Raw genomic sequence first — 27675 nt, 5'->3', positions numbered from 1 at the left:
AATCAGACTTTAGATCAATTGCATGGTATTTCGTCTTTTTCTCTCTCTTCCGTTAATGTTCACTTCTGTGCCTTGGTAGAATCTTTTCACCCTCTCCTGGTTCTGGGTATCAATTTCTGATCCCAGATAAGAATAATTAAAAGTCTTAAGAGATGTTTCAACGCTCTGAAACTTTGCTAAAAATCTATTCTTTCTTTAACAAATATTTCTTTAGCACCTACTGTGAGCCAGGATCTCTTCTGAGAGCCGGGGCCATGTCAATGAGCAAAGCAAGCAAATATCCTACTCCATGAAGCTTGCACTCTTGTTTGGGAGAAAGATAACAAAATAAGAAAAAATATAGTAGGTCACGTTCTTCTGGAGAAAGAGATGCATACAAAGGGAATGAGGTAAAGATAGATGTATGCAATTCTAAACAAGGTAGTAGGGAGTGGCCTTCCTGAGAAGGTGACATTTTTGCAAAGAGCTGAAGGAATTGAGGGAGAGAGCCATGTGATTTTCTGAGGAAAAATGATTCTAAGGAAAGGGAACATTAAGTGCAGAAGCCCTGAGGCAGAAACATGCCTGGAGTATTTGAGGAACAGCAAGGAAGTCTGAGTGGCTGGAGCAGAGAGAGCAAGAGGAAACTAATAGGAGATAAAGTCACAGAGGAGATAGAGTAAGGTAGGACTTGCAGGTCATTCTATGATCATTTGCTTTTGTGCTGAGTGAGATGGCAAGCCAGTTAGATCTTAAGCAGAAGAGTGATATGACCAAATTTGCAGTTTGGCAAGGACCACTCAGTCTGCTGATCTGCTGAGTTGGGACAGGGCTGTAGATTGGCAAGGGTGGATGCAGGGACACCAGTTAGGGAGCTATGGTAATAATCCAGGATAGAGATGACAGAGGACTAGATCAGTGGGCAGCAGTAGAGGTGGGAAGAAGCCGCTGAATTCTGAATGATTTTGAAGGCATACTTAACAGGATTTAGTGACTGAATGCAAATGATAAAAGAAAGGGAGGAGTCAAGGATGACTTCAAGTTTTGTGGCCTGAGACACTGAAAAGTTGAGTTATCCTTTATAAGATGGAGAGGGCTGGGAAGGAGTTTAAGTTGGAGAAGAGCACAGTGTCTATGAGACATACAAGTGGAAATGTTGAGTAGGCAGTTGAGCATATGAGTCTGGAGATGAAAAGAAAGGGCAGATCTGGAGATATGACTTATAGATAGAATTAAAACTCATGAGATTTGATAAAATAACATTGTAGGATCTCATGTAAGGGAGGGAACACAAGATTTAGATGAGAGTGAATATTCAGCTCTCTTCTTTCCAGAAACACAAAGACCAGGTGTATGTAGTAAGTTATTTTAGTTTTTTTTCCTATTAACATGTAAGGTAAAATTAGATTGTAGAAAGTAAGTTTAAATATTTAGGCATGCACATACATGCAGTCACGCACACATGCACTCAAGTAATAGTTCTGAAAAAATGTGGGCAACATTGAATGGGCTCTTTTTGAAACTTGGCCTGTGATGAATATAACAGCAGTTACAGGCCTTGAGGCAAATCTTTCTTCCTGGGCCTAAGTCTGATTATTTGGGAAGTGCGCTAAGTATTTTCCATGTTACAAAGTACAAGGGGATCTTGTGTTGTTTCATCTACATAGATAATAGAAAATTGTTTAAATTAGTTTGGAAAAAAGATGAGTAGTAGCTTCTTGAAGATAATTTCATTTCTCTGTGTCCCCCCTCTGCACAATTAGTGGTTTTGTTTGAAACTTTGGTTTTAAGAATATTTTCTGGAAGGTAGTTTCCTTGTCCTTTGTGAATTGTAAAATAATGTTCTCTAGTCAAGCAAGATTTATTTCTTTAATGAACCTTTGTGAAATCTGGGGGCTGGTTGAGGGGTACCAATACATGCCAAACACTGTGCTGAGCATTTCATAAATATCCTCACCTAATGTGCCAAGCAGCCTTGTGATTTTGGTATAGTGAGCTTCAATATTGGCTGAGAAAAGCAAGATTCAGAGACTAAGCAATTGATCAAGTAGTAAAATGAGTGTTTGTAACTCAAATCCTGTGTTCTTTTCTCTATACCATACTGCATTTCTCTATACCATTCTCTGTATTCCACATTTCTTCAAAATTTCTGCCTACAGTTTAAGCCAAGTAGATCATCCTAAAGTTTAAATCTACCTGCTGTTAATTCCCTGGAATTAGTGTTTATTCTCTTTCAATCATGTGACTAAGCACACATTTCAATAGTGAATTGTGTTGACAGCATCTTCCCTTGGAGAAGTCTCTTATATGTTTAGTGTGCCACTACCTTAATCCTCATTACCCACTGAGTGACTGTTTCTGTCATTAGCTTCATTTCATAGACTTGGTAATGGAGAAGTGAAAGACCAGTCTTAAGGTCAGACAGAGGTGACACCGTGGGCTCAGTTCTCTAGTAAGGCATCATTTCTTTTGGGTGTATACCACCTGCTGGTGCATTGTAAGTGTTTGATGAAGGGGTCATTCAATTTAGTGCATCAAATGCCTTATCATGTTTGTGCACATTTCTCCAATGTATGCTCGTTTGGCCTGCACAAATCCCAAACCAGTCTGATTACCTTTTGATGCTTTTTCATCTTTTGTTCTGCCTTATTATTCCTAGGAAGTTAAAAAAAAATGTATCCTGAAATATGACATTTGAATTTCAATGACTCTAAGAACAGAAGGCGTAAGTGGCCCTAAATTCAGCAAATAGGTTGGCAAAGATTACAAAGATGGGTCATACTACTGTAGTAGGTGTGTGAGGAAAATGGAACTTTCATATACTGTTGGCAGAGGTATAATTGGTATAAATTTGGGGGACCACCGGAAACATTAGATTAGTATTCCCTTTGATAAAGCAATTCTACTTCTGGAAATGTATCCTCTGGATATACTCACACAGTTACTAGAGTTAAGGTATCTGTGCAGAGATAACTGGGCCAAAATATTTGCTTACTGTACTATTATTGAAAAGCAAAGGACTGGTCTATGACTTTCTAAAAACAAACAAAATAGAAATTAAGCTCTGAATTTGTATTGTTTATTATTTTGTAATGCAACAAGCCTTATTCTTTCTCTATTAAAAAATTTGAAACCATAGAAAAGTAAGAAAGACAGAAAAAGAAAGTGTATTCTTGATGCCACCACCCATAGACAACCGTTTTTAAGAAGTTGATGTGTTTCCTTCTAGTTGTTTTCTATGCAAATGTGATGTGTGCCAACATGATTATTTTTTCTGCTTTCTCCATATAACTTTATAACATTGATATTTTCTTTTATCAAAGCTTTCTGTAAGAATCATTTTTAATAACCACAAGAGTCCCCATTATAGGGAAGTATAGTTTATTAAACTTTCCCATCATGTAGGATATTTAGTTTTTTCTAGTTTTGCTTAGAAGTACACTTTCTGATGGTCTCAGGGCAAAAAGTACCTACACGTCTCTTTTTTATTAGTTAATTTCTTTATCCCACATATCCTCGTAGATTCCAGTTTGCTGAAGCTTCATTAATAGAGTCTGCGTCAGTATATTCTAATTTGTCTCTCTCTTGGAAAATCACCTTTATGGCTGGTACCGTAAGTCAAAAAAGTTATAAGCAATGTAAATATCTCACACGTATACTACATTTTTTCTTTTTATTTCAGCCGTAACATTTGATTTTAATGTACATATTTTTGGATTTGGGAGTGGCACAGTTGATGTTATTGGTGGTTGTCTTGCGTCTTTTAAGAGCTTGGACTCTGGAGTCAATGGCCTGGGTTTCAATCTTGACTCTGGCAGCTATGTGATTTTAGGTGGGTACTTTATCCACTTGAAGCTTCCTTTTTCTTATCTGCAAAATCATGATGACAATAATCCCCACCTTGAAGGCTAAATATAAGTGTTGGAGATGATACAAGGCACGGGGCTTAACACATAGTAGGTGCTTAATACCAGGGAGTCATCATTACTATTGCTACCTTTTGCTCATTATTCACGCTGTTCTTTTGATATTGTTATCGTTTTTGTTTTGCTTTGTTTTTCCCACACACTTTCTCTTCACTTTTAGTCAAGGATCTTTTCCTCAGCTATAAATTGTGTTAAGCTTATGTATTTGTTTCTGTAATAATCACATTCTCCCTTCTTCTTCTTCTCCTCCTTTTCTTTCTCTTCTGTCTCTTTCCCCACTCCCAAGTATTGCTAAAATATGAATTATAAATTACTAGCAGTAAAATTATAACAAAATCATGAGTTCCAGGGTTTTTTTTTAATTTCTATATGGGTTGGTAGCTTTTAAATCAGAACTACTAAATTGCTGATTTTTAAAAATCTTTAGCATTTCTATAAAAGCACAATTCTTCAGTGTGTATTGTAATGAGGTCATTGACCCATTAGGACTACAGAGAAATATGGCTCTTACAATTCGCTCACCCACCTCATCAGCAGTAAACTTTAGACTCATTGATTCTAGTGCAGACTTCAAAATGAAGGAGGAGAAGCAGAAAAATTATTTACCTGCATGACAAGTTGATAATCATGTGTTTAGATCTCTTCATTATGCCCTGTGGTTTTTCTGGATCCTTGACTTCGGATTTTGCCATAGACATTTTGCATTTCTTGGGGGAAAAAATTCATAAAAATCATGACAAGCCACCCTTTTTGAAGGTACCCATTGTCATCATCAGTCAGATTCTCACGGGAAATAGAAGCCACAGAAGAACAATCATAAATGACAGTTCTTATTATATAATTTGTATGCACTGACATTTGCTACCCTGTCTTTAGTATAGAGCTTAAAAGATCTCCTTTCCTGATGTTTTTCATCTTCCCCTTCTTTTAGTTTATAAAAATAACATTAAACATAAACTAATAATAATTATAGCAATACAACAGACATATCTGAAGTCTGAGACAAACTTTGTCACGTTTGTATATAAACCTTCCCATCTTTCTTCATACATGCATTCAAGTCTATATACTTGTGTATGTCACATATCTGTATTACATACACTTTAAAAGTAGTGTTAGGGTTTTTTCCCCTAAAAGTGAACTCTGAGGCAGATTTGAGTGTATTTAGTTTATTCGGGAAGTGATCTTAGAAGATAGAAGTAAAGGAGTGGGGAAAATGAGAGAGGAATGGGAGACAAGTCCAAAAAGTTTGTTTTAATAAGCAGATTTTGGCTGTGAGTGATTGAGTTCAGTTCTGCTGGGGAAGCTCTGAGGAACCGTATGAAATGCACCCCAGATGAGGAGGCTGGAGCATTTATTGTCCAACTTCCGTATTCTCTTGGTTGAAGTTTGCCCCTGGGATGTTAACTCCCCTGCCCCTTGGGCTCTGCCTGTGCGCAGATGAGCAACCTTCTGCAGCTTTGAAAAACGTTGGGTGGAGAGACCTCCAGCTCTGACTGGCAGTGATGCCTGTGACTGTCCCCCACGGTTGTGCTGTAATCAGATGGGCCCATGACCTGTGCTGTGGTACAGTATGAGCATCAAGCATCCTCTATAATCCTGTCATGCCTGCTATTCTTCAACTAGCTTTTTAAAAAATTCAGCAATGTATCGTGGATACATTTCCAAGTCAGTACATGCACACATACTTTTTATTTTGAATGGCAGCATTCCTTCCTGAATATTAGAGTGGGCTAGTTAATTATTTGAGTGAGAACAATGCCAGTTTTTGTCTCATTTTACTGTGTGAACTTAAAAGTATGCTAAGTAATCCTCCCTAAAACCCAGAGTGATTTAACTTCTTTTCAAACAGTGCATCTCAAACTCTTATGTACACATAAATCACCTCCGGACCTTGTTAAAATACAGATCTGATTTAGCAGGTCTGGAGTGGGACCTGAGATTCTCCATTTCTAATCAATTCCCAAGTGTTGCTGATCTACAAAGTTTGCTTTGAGTTCAAGGTTCTACCACGAAATAACCTGAAGAGAACTTGCACATGATGAAAATATTCTTTATAAAATCTGGAAAGTTTTCATAAAGATTGACGCATTGAACTAGGAGTCAGGAGAATGTAATTTCCAGCTACGAACTTGCTTTGGAAACTGGGGCAAGTCTTTCTTCTCCTCTGAGGAAATCCTGGACATGCCTATCATTCAGTTGCCTTGGTTCTAATGTTGTATTTTATGATCCAATGTGTTCATTCCTTTGCTTGCAAAGAAAACATGCTTCTTGTCTGCTCAGTTCTATAAATGTGTTTGGCCAAGCTAGACCATAAAACCGGATTTAGGATATTCCGGGGTTCCTGAATGTTTACATTTATACATCATCACTACTCTTATGAGTTGAAATTAAATGAGTCAGATCACAAACTTAGATGTCTAATGGATATATCAAACTTGAAATATCCAAAAGACACTTCTAGATGTCTCTCTTCAGATTTGGTCCTCCCTGTCTTCTATTACAATAAAAAGTAACTGTGTGGTTGAAGATGTAAATGTCACTTCCTTTCTCTAATTCCTCATATTCCAGCCATCAGAAAGTATGTAGAATCTACCTGAAAAATAGATTTTTTAAAATCTACTTTTCTCTACCACTATCTCCACTGTTGTTTCCATAATCACTCCCTGATCTGCTCAACAGTTTCCCAGCGCCTGGGAACCCTGCCCCATTTCTTAGCTCTCCATTCTCTTAACAAATTTCTTTCCTCAACATGTCAGACCATTGTCTTTCCCCACTTGCACTCTTCATTGCCTTCCCATTGCACGTGGGAACATAATCCCACTTCCCGGCATGGAGGCCAGCATGGCCTACAGTGTCCCATATGATCTGGCCCCTGCATACCTTTCCAAGTTACTTCATGCCACCACCTCCTGGTTCACTGTGTCCCAGACCCACTGGCCTTTTTGCTGTACCTTGTGCATAGGAAGATCTTTCCTACCTGAGGAACTTGGCCTTTCCACATTCCTGAAAAATATTTCGAATTCTATGAATTTTACAGTGTTTTTCTTTTCAGTTAACCTGAAATTCATCCATCCTTTCTCTGTGTAAATTTTATCATATTTAGCTATTTTAAGTCTTAATCTGGCAATTTTTAAAGGTTCACAAGGAAATGAAGATGGAAAGAGAAAAATAAAAGGAAGCCATGATTTCTGACCTTGCTGCCCTTCCTTCCTGTCTTCTTTGATTTCTGATTTCCTTTATGCTAAAACAGGTAGCTTTCACAGACTAGCTAATAACTTAAATGCTATTACCTATGAATAGATACATTTTGATTTAGTGCTTTCTTTAATGTAAGCTTCTGAAATTGATGTAGTTACCTATTCCCTCAAGTGCTTAATTTTATTTTGCTTCTCATTTACTCGAGAAGAAAACATAGGCAGACACCCAGTGAATGTGTATAGCAGCTTAAGACTTAAGAGGAGAAGATATAGATATTAACATCTATAAAGTATCCATTTAATTCTCACAGTAACCCTAATGGTTGCAGTATCCTTCTTTTAAATGATCTGGATACAAAGCCTTAAGGGGATGAACTCACTAGTTCAGAATTATAGTGTGTGTGTGTATATGTATATGTACAATCTCCATACATATAAAGTTATATGTAGCTAATATGTAAGTGCTTCTGAATTTGAAACCAGATTGGCCATGGAAATCCCTGGAAGTTTTCCATTGTATTGGCATTTTTCTCACTGGAGTCTGTGGAAATTATTTTCAAGGATTCATGAGTTCCCTATGAGAATTTATCAATTTGGGGCTTTGTAGTCTATGATAATCTTTAAAAAGTTATGAAAGCATATTTGAGGTCATCTGGTTGAGCAGTTGATGTCACCACCTGTGTCTGTATTTGTGTCTATAATCAACATTGTGCCAAGGAGACCCACTGTCACTGTCTGGGGCTAATGAGGAAAGAACAATGCAGACGTAATAAGTAAATAATGCTTTTAAGCCAAATGAAAGCTGTTAGCCTGGCAAGCTACGTTCAGATGAAGGTTTCATAGTGATTCAAATAGAGAAAAATAGTGGAAGAATCAGAATGCCACATGGCAAAAAGAATATAGCCCATGAATTTCAAAAGTATTTGGTACTGTAATAGTAACATATTCACATTACAAGGGGCAATTTAGATTTGGCAAAACTATATCATCCGTGATATTAAATTAATGTTTTAATAGTATTGGTTGTCCAACTTTGTTTTTGCGTAATTTTAAAGTGTATTTGGCTTAATAGTTGCATTCACACTATAAACAGAGGCATTTATACCTCATTAATTAAAAGCACATATTTAAGTTCTCTTTAATAAAAATAATCAAATCAACACTGAAAGTCTATTATATATGTTTATATAAAATATATAAATGATATTTAGTGATAGATATGTAATTACAGTGTGTGTGTATATATATTTCTTTTTCTTTCTTTCTTTCTTTCTTACTTTCTTTAATGGGGTTGATACCAGGGTATCTCAACCTTGGCATGACAGATACTTTCTTTCACAGATAATTCTTTGTTGCAGGGGGTTTCCTGTGTGTTGTGGGATACCAGGAGCAGCCCCTTCACTGTGGTTGTGACAAACAAAAATGTTTCACATATTGCCAAGAATCCCTTGGGGGGCAAAATTGCCCTGTTTCAGAATCACCGATCTATGCATTACTCAAATATAGTAACCACTGTCTTATCCCATTATTACTATCATGGTTGCCAAGTGGTGATTTTGTGATCTGAACATTCCTTTGTCATTTATTAGTTTGCATTCTACTTTAAGGAATCCCTCATTTATTTAGGTTTTCACTTATATTAGAAGAGACTCATAGATTCTTATTTTATTTTATGTGTTAAAGTTGTTACTGACATTTTGTATATTTATGTTGAAACGTTTTGACTAGAGCTCTAACAAGGTAAAGATAAATGATGGATGTGAACTAGCTATTCTTTCTCTCCTCTTTAGTGTAGTATATTAGCTACTTTGCAGTCCTATTCAGGTATTAGGGTAATCCAGCAGAAGATACCGTTGTCTCAAAGGTTGGGTGCCAGTTCTGCCTGAGTGATTCATTGAAGTGGAGCTGAAGGAGCGCAAGTCACTCTCTCCTTGGAAGCCAGGAGCATTTTATTGTTCTTAACTGTGCTGAGAATGCCAATGACTCTAAAGCTGGGGAAAAAGACTCTTAATGAGTTTCAGCATTTTAATGTACCGCAGGTTCCCAATTGTATGAATTTAAGAAGCTTAGCAATTCGGTATCTTCTGAATAATAGCATTTATTTTATACTCTAAATACTCCCGAGGAAGTCTGAATAACATTGCAGCTTCTTTGGTGTAATAGCTTTGGTGGGCTAATTGGCTTGAACAGTGGAATTGCTTCTTAAAAAAAAAAAAAGCCACATGGTTTTGATTAATGAGCCCAGTAATAAATCATTAATCTTTTTAGCTCATAAATGATAGGAACAGTGTTCTGTTTCCCCCCCGTGATATATTTCTAGATTCTCTTGCTGATACAGTGGCCACATTTTATGGATCTTATCAGTTTTGTATGCCCATCTCCACGTAATTTAATATAATATCTAGTAAGCTTGCACTTATGAGGAAGGCAATGGGACAGATTTTAAATAACAGTAATATTTCTTTTATGAACATGACTTACATTTAGTTAGTAACTGTTCTCTTGCAATGTCCTAAATTTCTTTATTTATATAATTTAATAATAATTATAGAAAGAATAATGAGTTATCGAGCTTCTCCTATGTCCCTGGCACTCTACTAGATTTTCAGTATATTGTGTCATTGAATTCTCACAATAACTGTCTGACGTTATTAGTACTATTATTTCCATTTTATGGTTCAGGAAATTTCCTGAGAAATGTTAGTAACTAGTTAATGTCAGAGCCACCGTGTCACTATCTGTTTGCAGATTATTCTTACCTGAAGTTTTCTGGAGGTTTATGGATAAAATTATTTTTTGTTGAAATTGAAATATATAAATAGTTCAGCCCAAACTGAAATTTTTGGTTGTCTTAGAGCTTAGCATATCCCAGGGTTTTTAAAAAATATTTCAAGAATTAATTTTCCTGTTCATCATGTAGCTGAAAAACCGTTTAGATCATCTAAATACCATTTTGAGGAAAACAGAATTTCAGGTTATGAACTGGAAGAGTGTGGAAGGCAGATATCTATATTCTTGGCTGCCCTAATGTGTTAGCTAACAGAAATAGCTCTTTATTGTTGACATTTGGTTGTAAACTATCCACTAGGCTGAACTCCCTAAGGTAGGCAGGGATCATGGCCTATCACGTTTGTGTCCCCAGGATTTAACTTAGTGGCTGGCATATACTAGAAGATTAAATGTTTAATGTGTGGGTGAATGAAGGTCGATAGTAATGATGTCAAAAAAAAGTGGATGATCCATTTAGTAAAGTGTCTTGAGCTAAGATATGTAAATCAACACATGACTTTGACTTGGGTTAGTGTTGTGACCCTGAGTGCCTCCACTTGGTCAAGTGCACTAGTGTACTGGGCCACAGAACTTCTGTATATAGAACTGAATGGAAAACTGAGAGGTAAGCCTTCCTTTTTCATTTCTAGGCAGTCTTGGTGAAATCGTTTAACTCACTGTTGAGTCATATTAAGAATAAGACTTATCGAGCCAGCCCTGAAGGTCTAGTGGTTCAAGTTCCATGCACTCCGCTTCAGCAGCCTGAATTGGTTTCCCAGTCCCAGAACCACACCACCCATCTGTCAGTTGCCATGCTGTGGCAACAGTTCAAAGAGAAAAACTAGAAGGACTTAGAACTGGGATATACAACCAGGCTTGGAGCTTTGGGGAGAAGAGGAAAGATTGGAAACAGATGTTAGCTCAGGGCGAATCTTTCCCTGCAAAAAAAACCAATATATGGTAACCTACTTAAATTTAAAAAAAATAAGATATCTCTTTCCCACTGATGAGTTTTAAGAAAATTACAATTAATGTATGTGCCAAATAAAAGCTGGCAATGATGGCGGAAGCTACTCTTTTAAAAGGCAAAGTGGTTTATCTCATATGAACACCTTCAACCCACAGTTGTACCTCCTCTTGGCTGTTTCTCTACCAAGGTCACAATGTTAATATAAGAAATAGAAGCAGGACAGTAGCACCTAGTTAGTTTCCTTTTCCTGGCCCCCCATGCAATCCTGCATTGAAAGATTGGTCTTCATTGTGAGACACACACACACATGTGAACACATACTGATGCACCCACACCCACAGACACGCACACACCCCATACACATTTTCTCCAAGCTGATGTTAAGGATCATAGGCCACCAAATGTTTCGCAGCCTGTTCAGGCTCTCTTTGAAAAGACTAGGGTTAAATAAACCTAGGATATGCCATCCTTCACTTAGACTGACAGGATTTAAACGTACAGCTGAATTTGTTTTTTTTTAAAGTGCTGATGTAGAGCTGACTGCTTCCTCTTCCTCTGTAACATGTGAAATGTGCGTTGCTTCACAAAGACAGTTTCCTGTGAAATTGATATTGGACAATTTAGGAATAAAAGTAGATTCAAGCAAAACAGCAATGCAGGGGCTGGCCCCGTGGCCGAGTGTTTGGTTTTGCGTGCTCTGCTTCCACAGCCCAGGGTTTGACTGGTTTGGATCCTGGGTGTGGACATGGCACCACTTGTCAGGCCATGTTGGGGCAGTGTCCCACGTGCCACAACTAGAAGGACCCACAACTATAATATGCAACTATGTACTGGGGGAATTTGGGGAGAAAAAGCAAAAAAAAAAAAAAGGCAGATTGGCAACTCAGCTCAGGTTAGCTCAGGTGCCAGTCTTAAAGAAAAAAAACAGCAATGCAACAGCAACATTTTGTATACAAAGCTGGGTTTTTTTCACTTTATATATATTAAACATACATATGTATTTTTAATTTATCCTTATGTAATAGAGGTTAGAAGAAACTAGCTGGGTATGTTTTTCTTACTAACTTGGGAAATTTTATTGCTCTAGCCTTACAAGTAAGACTTAACTTTGGGTCTTCTTTCACTACCTCATTTCCTCAATCTGATTAAGTGATTTCCATTCTTAGTCAGAAAGGTAAATTGTGCCGCTAAGTAGGTTTACACGTTGAACACCTGTAGGAATCCATCCACTGGTGACTCCTTCCTCTTGATCTCTCAGAAAAAGTTGTAAGGCAGCCATTAAACACACTGCTCTTATCTTGAAATCTCAGGCATCTGATCCAAATAGATTGGGATTTGAATTCTAGTTGGATTCCTTAATAGCTGTGTGATCTTGGGCAACTGCGTAGTTTCTTATGACCTCAGCTTTCTCACATGTAAAATGAGGACATTAACTGTATTTATCTCAAGGATTGTTTTAAGGACTAAGACCATAATAAGTTTAAATAACTTTAAAGCATAGTGTTTGGCACATAGTAAGCTTAAAATTAGTATTAGATCATATTGTACCATAAAACAGTAATAATATGAATCCTATCTGATGTGGGGGAGGAAGAACTATTCCTCTACCCTCTAGGTTCTTCTGGCTGGTCTAAGAATTAAATTGACGTGAGACAAACTTACAGGAGAAAATCAAACAAATTTAATAGCATGTATACATGGGAGAAACCCCCCAAAATTGAGTAACTCATCAAAATGGCTGAAGCCACCACCTTAAATACCATCTTCGGCTAAAGACAAAGGAGGATGTTTGGGGTAGTGGTTTGGGACTTCAAAGGGGAGGAAGGCAATTCACGTGGAGATGGAAAAGCAAATATTTGGTAAAGAAATGTTTGCCATGCCTTGCAAAGACAATGGGACCTGGAGAGGACTTTGATCAAATGTGCCTTGCTAGGTTCCTCCCTGTCTACCACATCTGGTACATATTATACTAGTTCTCTATAGTATTATCTCCTTCCTAGAACAGGCCTTCTATCTTAAATTCTTTTTTTTTTTTTTTTTTGCTTTTTCTCCCCAGTTGTACATTTTAGTTGTGGATCCTTCTAGTTGTGCTATGTGGGACACCACCTCAACATGGCCTGATGAGCTGTGCCATGTCCGCGCCCAGGATCCAAACCAGCGAAACCCTGGGCTGCCAAAGTGGAGCACGCGAACTTAACAACTGGGCTGCAGGGCCAGCCCCTCTTAAATTCTTTTAGGTAGTTAGGGGGAAGGTCAAAGTTTCTTTCTGAGTCTTTTGTTCCTAAAAATAATCAAGACAAAGAGACACATTTTGGGATGGCAAATTCTGATCCCCCACACCAACAACAAGTAATTTATAGGATGTGATAATAATGTTAATCTTATGTAGCAATGAATATTTCAGCATAAGTATTTATACTAAAAATTTATTTGTTGTTTACAGGAAATTTAAATTTAACAGGGTGTCTTGTATTTTATCAGGCTGCTCTAATTTTGTAGGACATAGTGTTTGCCACGTGAGCTCTGTTGCATAATTCCAAGAGTCACCATTAGTGCTGTGGTTGTAGGGGTGCCATTTACATAGAGTACAATGAGAATGGTTGCCCTTGAGTGGAACTCTATCTCCCTAACATCCTTTACATCTCAGTGATCCATTTGTGGGTGTATACTAAATATGCTTGTGAGCCTAAGCTGTCATATTCTAGGCAGAAGATATAAAAATGGTTTGCATCTGTTCTATATTTGTTGTGATTATTCCAGAATAAATTAATAGGGTACCATAGTAAACTTATGACCATATTCATGTCATTTCCATAATTCCAGTTGTTTGAAGGAGGAACATGGTCATTATCAACAAATCGGGTGACAACTTCCTATCCCAGAGTTCACAGCAGGCTGATAAAATAGATATAATAGGTATCTCTGGGAAGCCCCTTCAGCAAGGTGAATTAGACTCTGAGAAGATGTGGTGCGATTTGTTTACAATATTGAGTAGTTCTCTATAGTTTTGTTTCCTGTTCTTATTTTTGACTGTCAGGACCCTGAGTACAAAAGCATACATATTTGTGATATAGTAATATATTACAATAAAAACTATAGAGAGATCTCAATATTGTAAAATGTTAATTTAGCATTTTCTCACAGGAGAAACCATCACATCAGGGCTGATAACGTGATACTGAGCTCGAGTTCATGAGGTGCATGTGGAGGGAGAAGTCAAGGAAAGCCAGGAATCCAATCTGGCCACCTGTTCCAGGACCACAGGTAATACAAATTCAGTTGTAAAGACTCAAGAGGCTCATTTAATCATTCACTGCTCATCTCAACTTGAGGCTGATCTAGAAATGAAAGCCAGCCACAGCCTTAAGGAACAGGACAAATGACAGGTGGTTCAGGTTGTCCTGTGCACTGGCCATGGTTTCATAGTCAGGCCTCTGCTGAGTTTGTTATCTAGAATTAAACCCTCTGAACTTGAGGATGTGAGCTCCAATTGCCAGTGCTGTGCTTACATTAAATCTAAAATAATTAAATGTTCTTTTAAAACATATGTCCTGTAGGGAAATTGTTCTTAATGGTGCCTAGAGAGGAAAAACTCATAGTCACCCTCCTCTTACTTCATCACCATGTGAAGCTAGAAGAGAAATCACCCTCTCTCTTTTAGTGGAGGGAGAAGGCAATTGAAAACACAGGGCAGCCCCCTTCACCGCTTAGCAAACAGGATGGAGGACACCTTTATTAGTCACCATTTAGGAGTGAAAACCTGCTTCTTGGCTGTCCTTCTTTACTCTTCCTTTTGCTCTTTAGTGCATTATCTGGGATGTATGCTCCTGGAGCACCTGTCTTAGAGGAAGACTGTGCCTCTCTCTTTACAAAGGCTATGGCTATGCGGCTAGGGAATGCAGAAGTCCTAGTGTGACGGTCAGAGCTGAGCATGTGTCCTTATGTTTTCACAGCAATACAGACTTGACAAAATTAATACATTGTATTAGTTACGGTTTTCCAGAGAAACAGAACTAATAGGAGATATACATGTATTTATTTATTATATGATTATTATATGAAATCCACTCACAGGATTATGGAGGCTGACAGGTCCCAAGATCCACAGTCAGTAAGCTGGAGACTTGGTGGGGGGGCAATGGTGTATTCCAGTGTGAACCCAGCAGGCTTGAGATCCAGAAAGAAGCAATGTTTCAGTTTGCGTCCAAAGGTGGGAGAAAAACTCCTGATGTCCCAGCTTAAAGGCCATCAGGAAGGATGAATTCTCTCTTAATTCAGAGGAGGATCAACCTTTTTGTTCTCTTCAGGCCTTCAATTGATTGGATGAGACTACCCACATCAGAGAGGACCATCTGTTTCATTCAGTCACTGATTTGGATTCAAATGTTAAACTTATCCAGAAAACACTCTCACAGATCTATCCAGAATATTGTTTGACCAACTATCTGGGCACCTTGTGGCCCAGTCAAGTTGACATATAAAATTAACCATCACACGTATGTACAAGACTGAAGCCAAATATGGCCAGTATGGCTGGCGTCCTGCAGATCTCATCTAGAGGTACTCTAACTCCAACAGCCCTGCACCAGATGTGCTGAGAATACTACTGGAAGGGTGAGAACATCTTTGTACAAAATTAGTGTTAAACTAATTCCAAAACTTCTGCCTCTTCCTGGGCAGCTCTGACAGGGTAGGTTCTGACTCCTTACTTGTGTTTTCAGGGTGAACGAAAACATTAAGTTTGTATCATTATTAATTTTTGAAATGCTACAGCATTTCAAATAGACTATTCCATTAAAAAACAATTCCTCCTTTGTGTCCTCATTGATTTTCCTTTCCACAGGTGAAATCCATTGAATAACAGTATTTATAGGCAATCTTGAGTTGGTGTAGTGTAGTAGAAAGAGGACTAGATCAAGAGTCAAAGAATATCCCTTTTGATGTCATTTATTCGCTTACTAGCCATGGGACTTTGGTACTGTCTTAAGATCTCAGAACTGATATCATTTGTAGAGTGGAGATGATAACTCTTGCCCTATCTCCCTCATAGGGTTATTATAAAGGGCCACATGAAATAAATTGACCCTGAAACACTTTGAATACTGTAAAATTCTGCTCTATGTAAGGTAATAGTCTTGTTATCTTCAGTCTATATGAACATCTCTCTCAGTATGTTTTTAAAATATTACAGTCATAGGTTTGCTTTAGAGTTGTTTCGAACTTCCTCAGGATATTTCTGGATGTTTTGTCATTACTGCTCAGGATAATTCATCTTGAGACAGCTCTGTCTACCTTATAGTTCAAAAATGACCATAACTTGTTTACACAAAATTTTGTGATTAAAAAGGACTTAATAATATATAAAGCAAGCAAAAGCTAACAACTTACTAAGACCCATAGAGTATTACATTATGATGGAAAAAAATGGGAATATAGTCCCCTAAAACAGTATTACTTAACGTTTGGGCCACCAAATGGTATCTGTTCCCAATGAAATAAGTACAGAAATTGAGAGTAAGCATTTAAAATCTTTTATAACAGTTTCACATTAACATGACATTGAATCCAGATGCAACTTTGGTTTGTTGAAGGTAATAATAAAAAAATTGCAAGTTGCATTTTGCGTATTTTAAAATTTATTTTCTATTAATTATTTTTATTGTATTTTACAAATATGGGCCTATGACAGATTGAAAACAAAATTGGTCCTCACCCCAGGTAGCTTGAGAAACATTGCTCTGAAGTCTCTAATGCTAATAACTACTTCCTAAATATTTAAATGTGTTTTTGTCAAGCATGAGTGTTATCAGATTAAGTTTTAAAATCTTGTTCTACTAACTTCTTTTTCAGCATGATGTATATAAAATAGCCATAATTCATATCCAAACAACAGAGCCCCAGATATAACCCTTGATCTAGGTACAGGCAGTGACTTTTTGTCCTCCATTTGTATTCATATGCTTAGCTACCTTGAAATGTTCTGAAGTTCTCAAGTTGTCTTAAACTGTTAAAAAGCAAATGAGTGCCCATAAATCTTATTTAGGCAGTTTACAAACATTGAAAACCCAAGAAAAGGGAAGTCATTTCAGGAAAAAAAGAATTATTTACATATTCTTTTTTCATTTTTGTTTTTGCTGAGGAAGATTCTCCCTGAGCTAATGTCTGCTGCCAATCTTCCTCTTTTTTTGTATGTGAGCCACCACCACAGCATGGCCACTAACAGACGAGTGGTGTAGGTCCACACCTGGGAACTGGGTCGGGGTTGCTGAAGTGGAACGTGCCGAACTTAACCACTAGGCCCCTAGAGCTGGCCATACATATTCTTGAGTGAAATAACATGTCTCTGCTCCTGTTTACAATGAAGAGGGTGCTTTTCTAACTTTTTCACCATCTTTTGGCAAAACTAAATAATAAATCAAGAAATCCCTGTACAGATGAAAAGATGTAGAAACAGATCAAAATAAGGCAGTTACTTATGATGACACGGTCAGTTAAATGTAATAGATCATGAATTGTAGTCATATACTTTCACAGACTAGTACACACTGCAGGGTATTCATTCAGTGACTCTGTGTGAAATGCCGCCTAAAGCTAGGAACTTTTTTTAAAAAAATAGCTTTAACTCAATGAATAAGCAAAAGTGATTTAACAAGGAATTCAGAGATATTTATTTCTGTCTGTACTAATATTCCTTTGGACCACAAACTGCTGTCCACTATTCATTGGATTTTAAGAGAAAAGGCAGTGTCATGAAGTGGTAAGAATGTTTGACCAGGTTTAAAATGACATGGGTTCTATTTCCAGCCAGTTACTAATTAGCTGGGCAGTCTTGAGCAAGTCATAACCACTCCTCTAGCTTCTGTTTTCTTCCATCTATTAGATGATCAGATAGAATAAGATACCCCCTTAGATCCATTCTGGAGCTAAATGATTCTAAAAATTTAAGTTAAAAAAGACTTTTAAACAAATCTTTTAGATTGTAATTATCACATAAGAAGATTTTTTTGGAAGGTTAAAAGGAAAGTGTTCCTTAGTACATAATGCCAAAGAACCTTTTGAAAGGGATCATCTATTTACATAAACCTGATACATAAATAAAGTTGAAAGTAAAAATATGAATGTATATATTATTTTGAAGTTTATTCTATACAGAAATTAAATTCTATTGTCAAATGAACACACATATTCAAGACCAATACTGCATTTCAGAGGACGGAATTACTTAACAACACTGTGCAACACTATATTCTTTCTGTGAATACAAATTAAGGAATGACACTATCCAGTGCTATATTCTCTCTGCGAATACAAATTAAGGAGTTGGCCTTGCTGTTTGAATTTGGATTCAGAAAATAGCTTACTGGGCAATCCCTTATGTACTAAGCTCTGGGTGTTTATTGCACATCATTTTGAGAAGCTGCAATGCATGCTACACTTGGAGAATTTGGAAATGGATTTGAATCAGGGTAAACTGGTACATTGCTGCCTAGAGAAAATGAAAAAGTCTGTATAGTACCCTGGAACAGTGGGATTGGTTGCTTCTGGTTATTTAGCCTGATCGAGGATGAAGGGGTGTGGAATGTTGGGTAAATTCCAATCCATTCACGGGACTGCCATGTGCTGAAGCCCACTCTTAAGAAGCTCTGGGTTAACGCAGGTGCTCCCAAGCTGTGGAATATGTCTCTCTCATGGAACTTGAGTTGATCTAGGCGTGTAGCATCCGGGAATCACATCATAAGAAAATTGTTCTTTTCTTGATTCTTTCTCAGTTCTGATTCTTCCCAGGAAAAAATATTCCACCTGGTGTTAGTGTGCTTCTCACACCTCTCTTACAATTTAAATTTAAAATTTAGTTACAAATTTTATTTGTAACTAAGAGAATCAACTGAAATGGTCAAAGCCTTCTGTAAACAAACAGTATCTAGCTATAATGTAAGAACATCGATTCGTTCCCTCTTCTTACAGTAACCTATTTCTGCCAAGTGATACTAGCTTTTCGCTTACAGTAGCAACATAAAATTATCTTTTTAAATGAACTCATTTAAGACCAAAGGTATTGATGTAAAGAAAACTTTCAAGTAAATTAAATAATAGTACATGGCTGGCAAAATTTTCTAAGATGATATGAAATGACTAAAGCTTGGGAAATGTTGGGCTAGTGGAAAATACACTGAGCTGGAAAATAAGAAACTTGGTTGCTCCATCTAGTTCTAACCCTGTCACTAATTATCAGATTGTGCTTGGGCAAGATGATGAATCTTTCATGTCTCCATTTCCTCATTATCCAATAAGTGTAATGATATTTGCTAAGCTACCTTTGGAGTGAGGATGTGAAGATTAAAATCAACTGATAGGTAGTGAAATACTATAAAAGTTGAAAATTGTATGTACATAAGGTTTATTATCATGTATCTGAAACATCACTTTTCCTTCTCTCTTTTTTTCACCATCCCAGCAACAAAAAAAGAGAAAAATGATTATGACCATTTAGGAAAGGATAATATTATCTCCGTTTTCTCTCTTGGATCATGCCATTTATTAGTAGTGGGTATGTGTGTGCATGTGTGTGTGTGTGTGAGAGAGAGGGAGAAACAAAGAGAGAGAGAGCAAGAGAGACTGACTACAGTTGTACAGTTTCTACATCTGTACTATTCCTAAATACTAAAGCTGTGTTGTCATTTTCTGATTGAGTATACGTTTATTTTCCATAGTGATAAAAACAGTTTAAAAACTAAACTATGTTTAAAAAATGAACCTAATAATAGATCTTATTTGTCTCAAAGCTTAATAAAAATATTATGACCTGTCTGAATGTTTAGAGCTGTTAAAGATAATGGAGTTTAGCTTCATATCAAAATTGTTGATTGACCTGAAGTAATATTTGGAATCTTGCTTATTGTATTTTTTCATTGTGCTTAAACCTCAAATTTTCTACAGAATATGATATCATCTCTTCACAAAAGGTATTTTACTATTACATAATGTCATTTCCTATACACTTCAGAATTTCTTTTTCCAGTTTAATCTCCCTTATCCTTGAAGTTAAGATTGTTGTTTTTGGTTAAAATATAATGATTCAGTTAAATATCTGATATTAATGATTAATCATGTCAGATTTATGGGTTTTATTTTTGAGACATACTTACAACTAAGTTCTATCTTATTAATTCTTTACATGAAATAGAGAACATTCATGCACATAGAAACAATGCTAGCGATTGTTGTTCGATTCTCCATTCTATTAAGCAAGGCTTATTTAAACACTGTTGCTACTGGATTAGAAAATGATAGACATTATAATCTCATTTGTATATAAATATTCATGTATGGTCTCAGGCAGCGATTCCCAAAGTTGAACAGTCAACAGAATCACCTGAAGGGCTTGTCAAAATCACTTGGCTCACTCTCCAGTTTCTGGTTCAGTAGTTCTGAGGTAGAGCCTGAGAATTTGCATTTCTAGTAAGTTCCCCAGTGACGCTGAGACTCATGGTGCTGTTCTGGCACCACACTTTTGTTCCCCATTCGTCTAGTGGAAGACAGTATAACAGAACAGTGAAGCCCACATACTTTGGTGATACTCCCAGGTTTCAGTCCTGGCTTTGACACTTATAAGCTATGTAACTTGGACAAGTTAGGAATCACTTTTGTCATCTGTAACATAATAACAATTATATTTATTGGGGATGTTGAATGAAATAATGCATATTAAGTCTTGAACACAATGCCTAGCATGCTATGAGCACTCACTAAATGCAACGTTAGTAACTAGTGGTGATGGTAGTTAGAGTGTTAATAGTAGAAGTAGTAGTTGCTAGTAATAGAGAAGGATATACATATTTACTTTGTTCAATTGCAATAAAATTTTACTAGTCTTTTCTAAGGAAGCCTGGACAGAGAGCTTGGTTTTGACTGATTACATTTTTTCTATGAGAAACACTCTGGCAAGAAGAGAATTCAGTGAAAAGAAGGGGTGCCCTTAGTGAAAGAACATTCAAGAGTGTGCTGGAGATTGGAATCTAGATTATGGTTTAATCAAAAGTTTATCCATTTGTGCAATATGTGTCTTAATATTCAGAACTTATTGCATTTGTTTCTTTGCTTCCCTTAGCAACAAGAGCAAGACCCAACAAACCTATACATCTCAAATCTCCCCATTTCTATGGATGAGCAGGAACTTGAGAATATGCTGAAACCCTTTGGACATGTCATTTCCACAAGAATACTAAGGGATGCTAATGGAGTCAGCAGAGGCGTTGGCTTTGCCAGGTAAACACTTGCTCTGTCTATTATTTGTCTTTCCTCATTGTTCCCTTTTAAGTCCATTCCTTTCTAGCTCTAGGTCCCAATGCAATAGACTACTCAAAGAAAAAAAACAGGGTAGCTTATCAAACTGACTGTGTCTTCGCTTGGAGCCAGAGAATTCCAATGTAATTATAAATATGTTGGTGCTTGCTAAAATATGTATGTAGAATGTTTATATGTATCTCAGGTCATAATGATATGCATACCCAGTTTCCAGTCCTCTCTATGCCTGTAGATCAACAAAATCAGATGCTGCCAATTTCTGCCAGGGATAATAAATGCCCAGTACCGCAAACCTAAAGAGCCCATGTGGTGAGCAAAGCATTCAAATCTTTTTGCATTGATTTCCAAATAATGAGGTGGTAGAATTTCTCAGTCAGGATAAGAGAGGAAAGATTTAGAGAAATAGGAATTGTTGGGAAGTCCCAAGGAACCCAGAAATATAAGGGGAGGTCAAGGGGGCATTTGCATTGAAGAGGCCCTGGCTGTGTGTTTTTGATGTTTTACGCAGAACAGAAAAAAAGCAAATTGCACTTTTTTCATTGTTGGAAAAGGAAGAGTAGTTTTCATTTTAACTTTAAGAGAATGTTTACAAAAGAAGATCTCAGTCAGGAATGGAGTTAAAATGGTTGTACCTGCTGTGCTTTCATGAAAAACAAAGCTAAAGAAACCACAGAGAAAAAGAAACTGCTCAATGACAAAGAAGAAAAGTAAAAGCTGTGTCCCCATGGCTTGGTGTGTTTATGTGTCTCCAGCTGACTTCACATGGATGAATGGATGGATGTCAGTGTCATCTGGAAGTCAGCCCATTGCAGACAGGTGTGTCCACCTATGCTGAACCCTGCCATCACTTGGAAAACCATTCCAATCCAACTCTGTTAACCAACTTTGAAAGATAGCAAATTATAACATAAAGGTTAACTGATCTCTAACTTGACTACCTAGAGGTCATGGACCACATTGTAAAATTCTTTATTCCCCACAATGTTCTACACACAGTAGACCAATAGACGTATGCAAGATATATGCTTAATGATTTGAAGAGAAATAAGCAGAACGAAGAAATTCTCCCTGACCTGAATGTATGCATGAGGCGTTCAAGTTTTCAGAACCTTCTTAACTATTGATTTTCATGGTCAAGGCAGAGCTAATCACACCACCTGGGTCTCTGAAATCTGCCAAATTAGTCATTCTTGGATAGTGTACAGCTTGCTATTGGAGGTCTGACCAGTGTGGGAGTTCACTGAAATGACTGCCATGCTTCGCTTCACACAGCATGCACATTCCTTTGGTGCTTCCCCCACCTTTTGCTCCCCCCAAAAAACTCTAACAAATTAGTTTCTCCTACATTTGTACTCCTGCTGAGAAATGAACATATTTCCAATTCATCGAGAACATATTTTCTAAGATCTATGGTGATTTTTTTTTTAAATAAAGGATATTTGGCACAAAGTGTATTAGTTTGCTAGGGTTGCCATAACAACATACAACAGACTAGGTGGCTTAAACAGTAGAAACTTATTTTGTCACAATTCTAGAGGCCAGAAGTCCAAGATCATGGCGTCAGTAGGTTTGGCTTCCTCTGAGGCCTCTCTCTGTGTCTTGATGGCCTTCTTTTCCCCGTATCTTCACCTCATCTTCTCTTTATGTTTGTGTCCTAATCTCCTCTACTTGAAAGGACATCAGTCAGATTGAATCGGGACCCATCCATATGACCTCAAGTTAATTTAATGACCCCTTTAAAAGCCCTACCTCCAAATAGAGTCACATTCTGAGGTACTAGGTGTTAGAACTTGAACTTCTGAGTTTGGGGGGAGACCCAGTTCAGCTCATTAAACTAAGTTTGGGCTATTGCTTTCTCTCATCTCTTTCTTCTCTGCACAATTTGAGTTTGCTTAAAATGAAGAATATTCTTACATGCAGAGCTAAGTAGTGCAAATTGTAAGAGGCAAAACTATAATCATAGCATGTGGTGTCATGAAAGAGTAAACCTATTAAGTTTTTTTTCTTTAGGAACTGAGGCAGGATGGAAATTGTAAATTATTATTTTATGTCTGCTCTGAATGCAGCTTCTCCCTCCTTCAATGCATTTTGCATATAGAAGCCACAAGTGATTCTTTAAAAATGCACATCTGATCATGTCAGGGGCCTGCTGACTTCCCTTCCATATGGCCTGAGTGACTGCATTTACCAACTTCACCATCATCCTTCATGTCATTATCCCTGATATTGCTCGTCTTCCTGCTCGTGTCCTGGGGACAAGCTCCACTTTTTGACTCTTTTGCTTTCCAGGACTCTTCCCCTGGTTTCTGCCTATTCATCCCTCAGATATCAGTTTAAATGTCTTCAAAGAAGCCTTCCCTGACCTCCAACCCCAGCCTCCAAAGTTGGGTGCTCTTGTTACAGCTCCTGTGGAAGTTTTGTTTTTTGTGTTTTTTTCCCAAATAAAATTTATCACAATCGCAATGAATTTGCTATTTAATTTCTGTCTTTGCCCACTGGATTGCACATTTCCTTAAGTCAAATTTCTTTTTTCATTTTTGGATGGATGAGTGGTAGACTGCATAATTACCTTTCTTTGAAGTTCCGGAATGGCTAAACTCCAAGCAATGATTTTTAAAACTTTGAGCTTTGAATATGAATTATCAGTCACATTCCAGTACTGAAACTTAGATCTCTGTACTCTAAATTATGTATTTCCCAATTTCAGAAAGTGGCATGTGGATTGAAAAAGAAAACCTAGGTTCAAGTCAAGCCAAGGATTTCTTATGCCTAGGAAGTAAAGAAAAAAATGAATCTGCCTCTCTTTTGTAAGAAGCCAAGAAACTGACACAAACTAAGTATTTCATTCTCCACGTATCTTAGACCTGAAATTCTGAGAAACAGGATTCTATGTGATTTACCTAAGTTGATGGGGTGAGCAAATAATTTTGGCTATTCCATATGTAAACAGGTCCACCCAAATTCCTACTTCCTCACACTTTAATATTTGCTCTGCATTTTCTCAAACAGCTATGACTATTGCCTTAACTAACTTGATCATTCACAAATTAACTCTGGCACAAGTTTTCCTCCTTTTTGAAATATCATCGTTTTTCCACTCAGCCTTTCTGATCAAGCACACCCGCTCTAAACCACAAAACAGAGATGATTCAAGTCTCTATTTTCTCAATTCTTCCAAGAATAGTACATGGCTAGTGAGAGAAGTTAATGGATTATATGCAATGGATGCCTTAGGACAGTGATTCTCAAAGTATAATTTCCGGGACAGCAGCCTCAGCATCACCTGGGAAGTTGTAGAAATGCAAATTTTGGAGCCCCACCCTAGACCTACTGAATCAGCAGTATGTGAGGGGTAGATGGGGTGCAGCAATCTGTGTTTTAAAGAGCACTTTAGGTGATTCTGATGCTCTCTAAAATTTGAGAAACATTGCCTTAGGGCATTAGGACTGGTTCTCAGAATCATCTGGAGAGCCTGTAAAAGATTGCTGGGCCTCATTCTTAGAGACCTTTTCAGATGGAGTTGATTCCTGTTGATGCCTCTATCACACTGTACCGCTTTCTCAAAATGTACTGCTCATGAATCTGCCTTTCTTCCTGTTCCTCAAGGGTAGAGACAATGCCTTATTCTTCTTATCTGTCCCAGCACCTAGAATGCTTTCTGACACATAATTGATCCTCAGTAAATTTTTGATGATGCATAAATGAAATCACTTCAAATTTTTTGGGCTTTTTTGTTTGCTTGTTTGCTTTTAACTGTAGCAATATGCAGGGAGATAGCATTTCATGATAATGATAAGCCAGTTCTGAGATGGGTGTCTGTCCTGGAATGTTAGAGAAAACTGCAGTAGCATCAGCCCAACTATTATTGGTTCACAAATTGTTTCTTCTTCTAAAAATTTCTTCTTCTAATAGTGCCACAGGCATTATTAAAAGAATATGCTTATTCAATTGGGAGAACAGCCAGCCTATAGTTGTGCCTAGTAAATGGTACATATCTCTTCAATTTATGTCTCCAATCTATAATTATGCCTAGTAAATTGTACATATTTCTTGAATTTATTACTATCTCAATTCACAAAATGTAAGTAATTTTTTCAGCAGGTTTCATTTTGAACATTAGCATTGGTTACTCCTAACCACCAGATGTGGTCCTTGATTCGTGTGTCAGAGATCCTAAAATCTCTTTGACTAGAAATAAAACCCCCCATTATTATTTTACTCACAAGCTATACATTAATCTTCTTTGATAACCATCTCTTCAAAGTAAAGGTAGTATCTTCATTTTATATTTAAAACACTGAACTTCAAAGCATTGATTTGCATGCCAGTAGGGTGCACAGACACACAATTACAGTCTTTTCAAAGTTCCAGAAGAACTAGATAGTGTCTAAAATTACAGATGTTTTATTTTATTTTATTTTATGTTTTTTTTTTTACTCTCTCGTAACTTAAAACAATTTTTGTAAGATCCACCCCCCTCTGGGAGGCATTTTATAGCCAAGTCATAAACCTCTAAAAACAGAAATTTATGGTGGGAATGCTGACAATCAGACAGTCAGACCCACTACTGCAGAGCTAGCAAGTGCCAACAGACTACCTTGCCTTGGAGGATGAGGAGCAGAGCATAAATCAGCCCGAGTCTGCAGGGACATGACTGTGTGTTCGTGTTATCCATTTCCCATTCCCAGAAACATGAGACCATTTGTCTAACAGAAATCACATTGAAAGAGTGTTATGAGCGGCTGGTAAAGAATAACCCAAAGTGGAGAAGGGATGAGGGGTAAGCGTTCACAATTAATCCAGCTTCAACATCTGGGAACACAGAACCTCTTTAAGAAATGCATTTACTGTTCCCTGGTGAGCTAGAGAGCGTGAGAGACTGCTGAGCACAGAGACCTTTGTATTTGGTAGTAGTTTTCTCCCCTCTTTTGTAGTCTTAATTTGATTCTCACAGAGTTTTGTTTGAGTGACTTTTAATACAGGGGCAGCCCGTGTTCTAGCTCTCCCTGCCAAATGAGCAAGTTTTCCAAGTAAATCGTTTCACTTCTTCTTTCTTTTCATGAAGTAAAAAAATTAATTGTGAATATAGGCAGACAAATATTAGCCTGATTGTTGAAAATCAGTATAAATAGCAGATTAAAAATATTCTTGTTGTATTTTCTTTTAGTAAAATTAAATATCATTAAAATTTGATTGATTTACCTCCTAGTGCTTGGTACTTCTTTTTGCTCCCTATCTTCACCCACCTCCTGAAATGTGAGAACTCTGATTCAGAATAAACATAATGAAAATATAGGAATTTTAAAAATTATAAAGCAAATACCAATACTTCCTGTATTCCTGTGTAGGCAAATATATGATCCTTTAAAATGACCATCAAGCTTATCAAAATGTGTTTATTGTTTGGAATGTGTTTAGATCATATCCACGTTGAATTTACCTTTGTGTTAACAATTTCTCCCTTGCCGTTTTGGCATTTCTTTTGCCATTACTATCTCAAACACATGGAACTAGGAAATCAAATGCGAGCAAAGAAAATCTCTAAAATGTAAACTTAGTGATTAGTAATCTCCAAACTACAGCTGTGTTTGCACAGAAACAGGTTACAGTTGTGTTTGCTAGATTGAAGAGAATAAGAGTTGTTATTCCTTTTGGTGACTTTAATTCCTCTCCCAATTGCCAGCAGATGTGATCCACCGTCCACCCTCCAGCTTCTTCATCTTTGTTCTTGTTTTATGTGTCTCTTCATTGACCTTCATCCATTTCTTCTCATTCCTTCTTTGTTTTTTTTTTGGTTTTTTTTGTTTTTGTTTTTTTTTACCATCAGAAAGTTATGATCATGGCTAACGAAAGCAGAACATTCTGCTTGCTTTTCCGTATATTTGAAGCCCTGGGTTTCAAAACTCAAACCAACCAACCAATCAACCAATCAAACAAATGAATTAAATTGCATCAAATAATCTACTATTCTGGAATCTCCTGGACTCACTTTTTGCTCTAGACATTGTTTTATTATTATAAAACTGAAATGACTAGATTCCAAAGACTGCCCTCTGTGGGATGGGAGGAGAGTTCTGAATATTATTTACCCATGTAAAACTGAAATGGGAGAAATTTATTACCTCGAGATTGTAAATGGTGGCCATTCAATGTGCTCAGAGCCCGTAACATCTCTTTGCCCTGTACCTGCTCTAAGCACAAACCGTGACAGGGACTCTTGGGCCATCCAAAGGCTGTGGGCATTTGACGTAGGTTGTCTGCTTCCAGAAAACAGAGGAAAGACTTGTATATAGCATTTGGACTACAAGTGTGAGTCTCTTATTTAGTATCTTTCCTACATTCTCAGCTTTCTGTGAGTTGGACCAAGCCATCTATTCTCTATATCTGTGTGGTTAGGAACTTGGTTTTATAGGTCAGAAATAACCTAGCTTGCATCTTAATTCTGCATCTCCATCTACGTTCTTGGACGAGTTACTTAGACTGCCTGAGCCTCCTTTCCTCATATGTAAACTATATTCATTCATTA

General features: G+C 37.2%; 1 protein-coding gene across 10 annotated transcripts in view; it reads left to right on the top strand.

Annotated features, from left to right (window-relative positions):
• Nucleotides 1-27675, top strand: part of RBMS3 (RNA binding motif single stranded interacting protein 3) — a 1256175-nt gene that overhangs the window by 997348 nt on the left and 231152 nt on the right. For all 10 annotated transcript variants that reach the window (XM_070575925.1, XM_070575921.1, XM_070575924.1 and 7 more), the window contains one exon: nt 20953-21110. In XM_070575925.1, coding sequence (XP_070432026.1) covers nt 20953-21110 — 158 coding nt within the window. The remainder of the gene's footprint in view (nt 1-20952; nt 21111-27675) is intronic.

This window comes from Equus przewalskii, chromosome 15 (genome assembly GCF_037783145.1).
Source record: "Equus przewalskii isolate Varuska chromosome 15, EquPr2, whole genome shotgun sequence".
Classification (NCBI taxonomy): Eukaryota; Metazoa; Chordata; class Mammalia; order Perissodactyla; family Equidae; genus Equus; species Equus przewalskii.
Note: the sequence above shows the minus strand (reverse complement) of the source record. Positions and strands in the feature narration are given on the sequence as shown.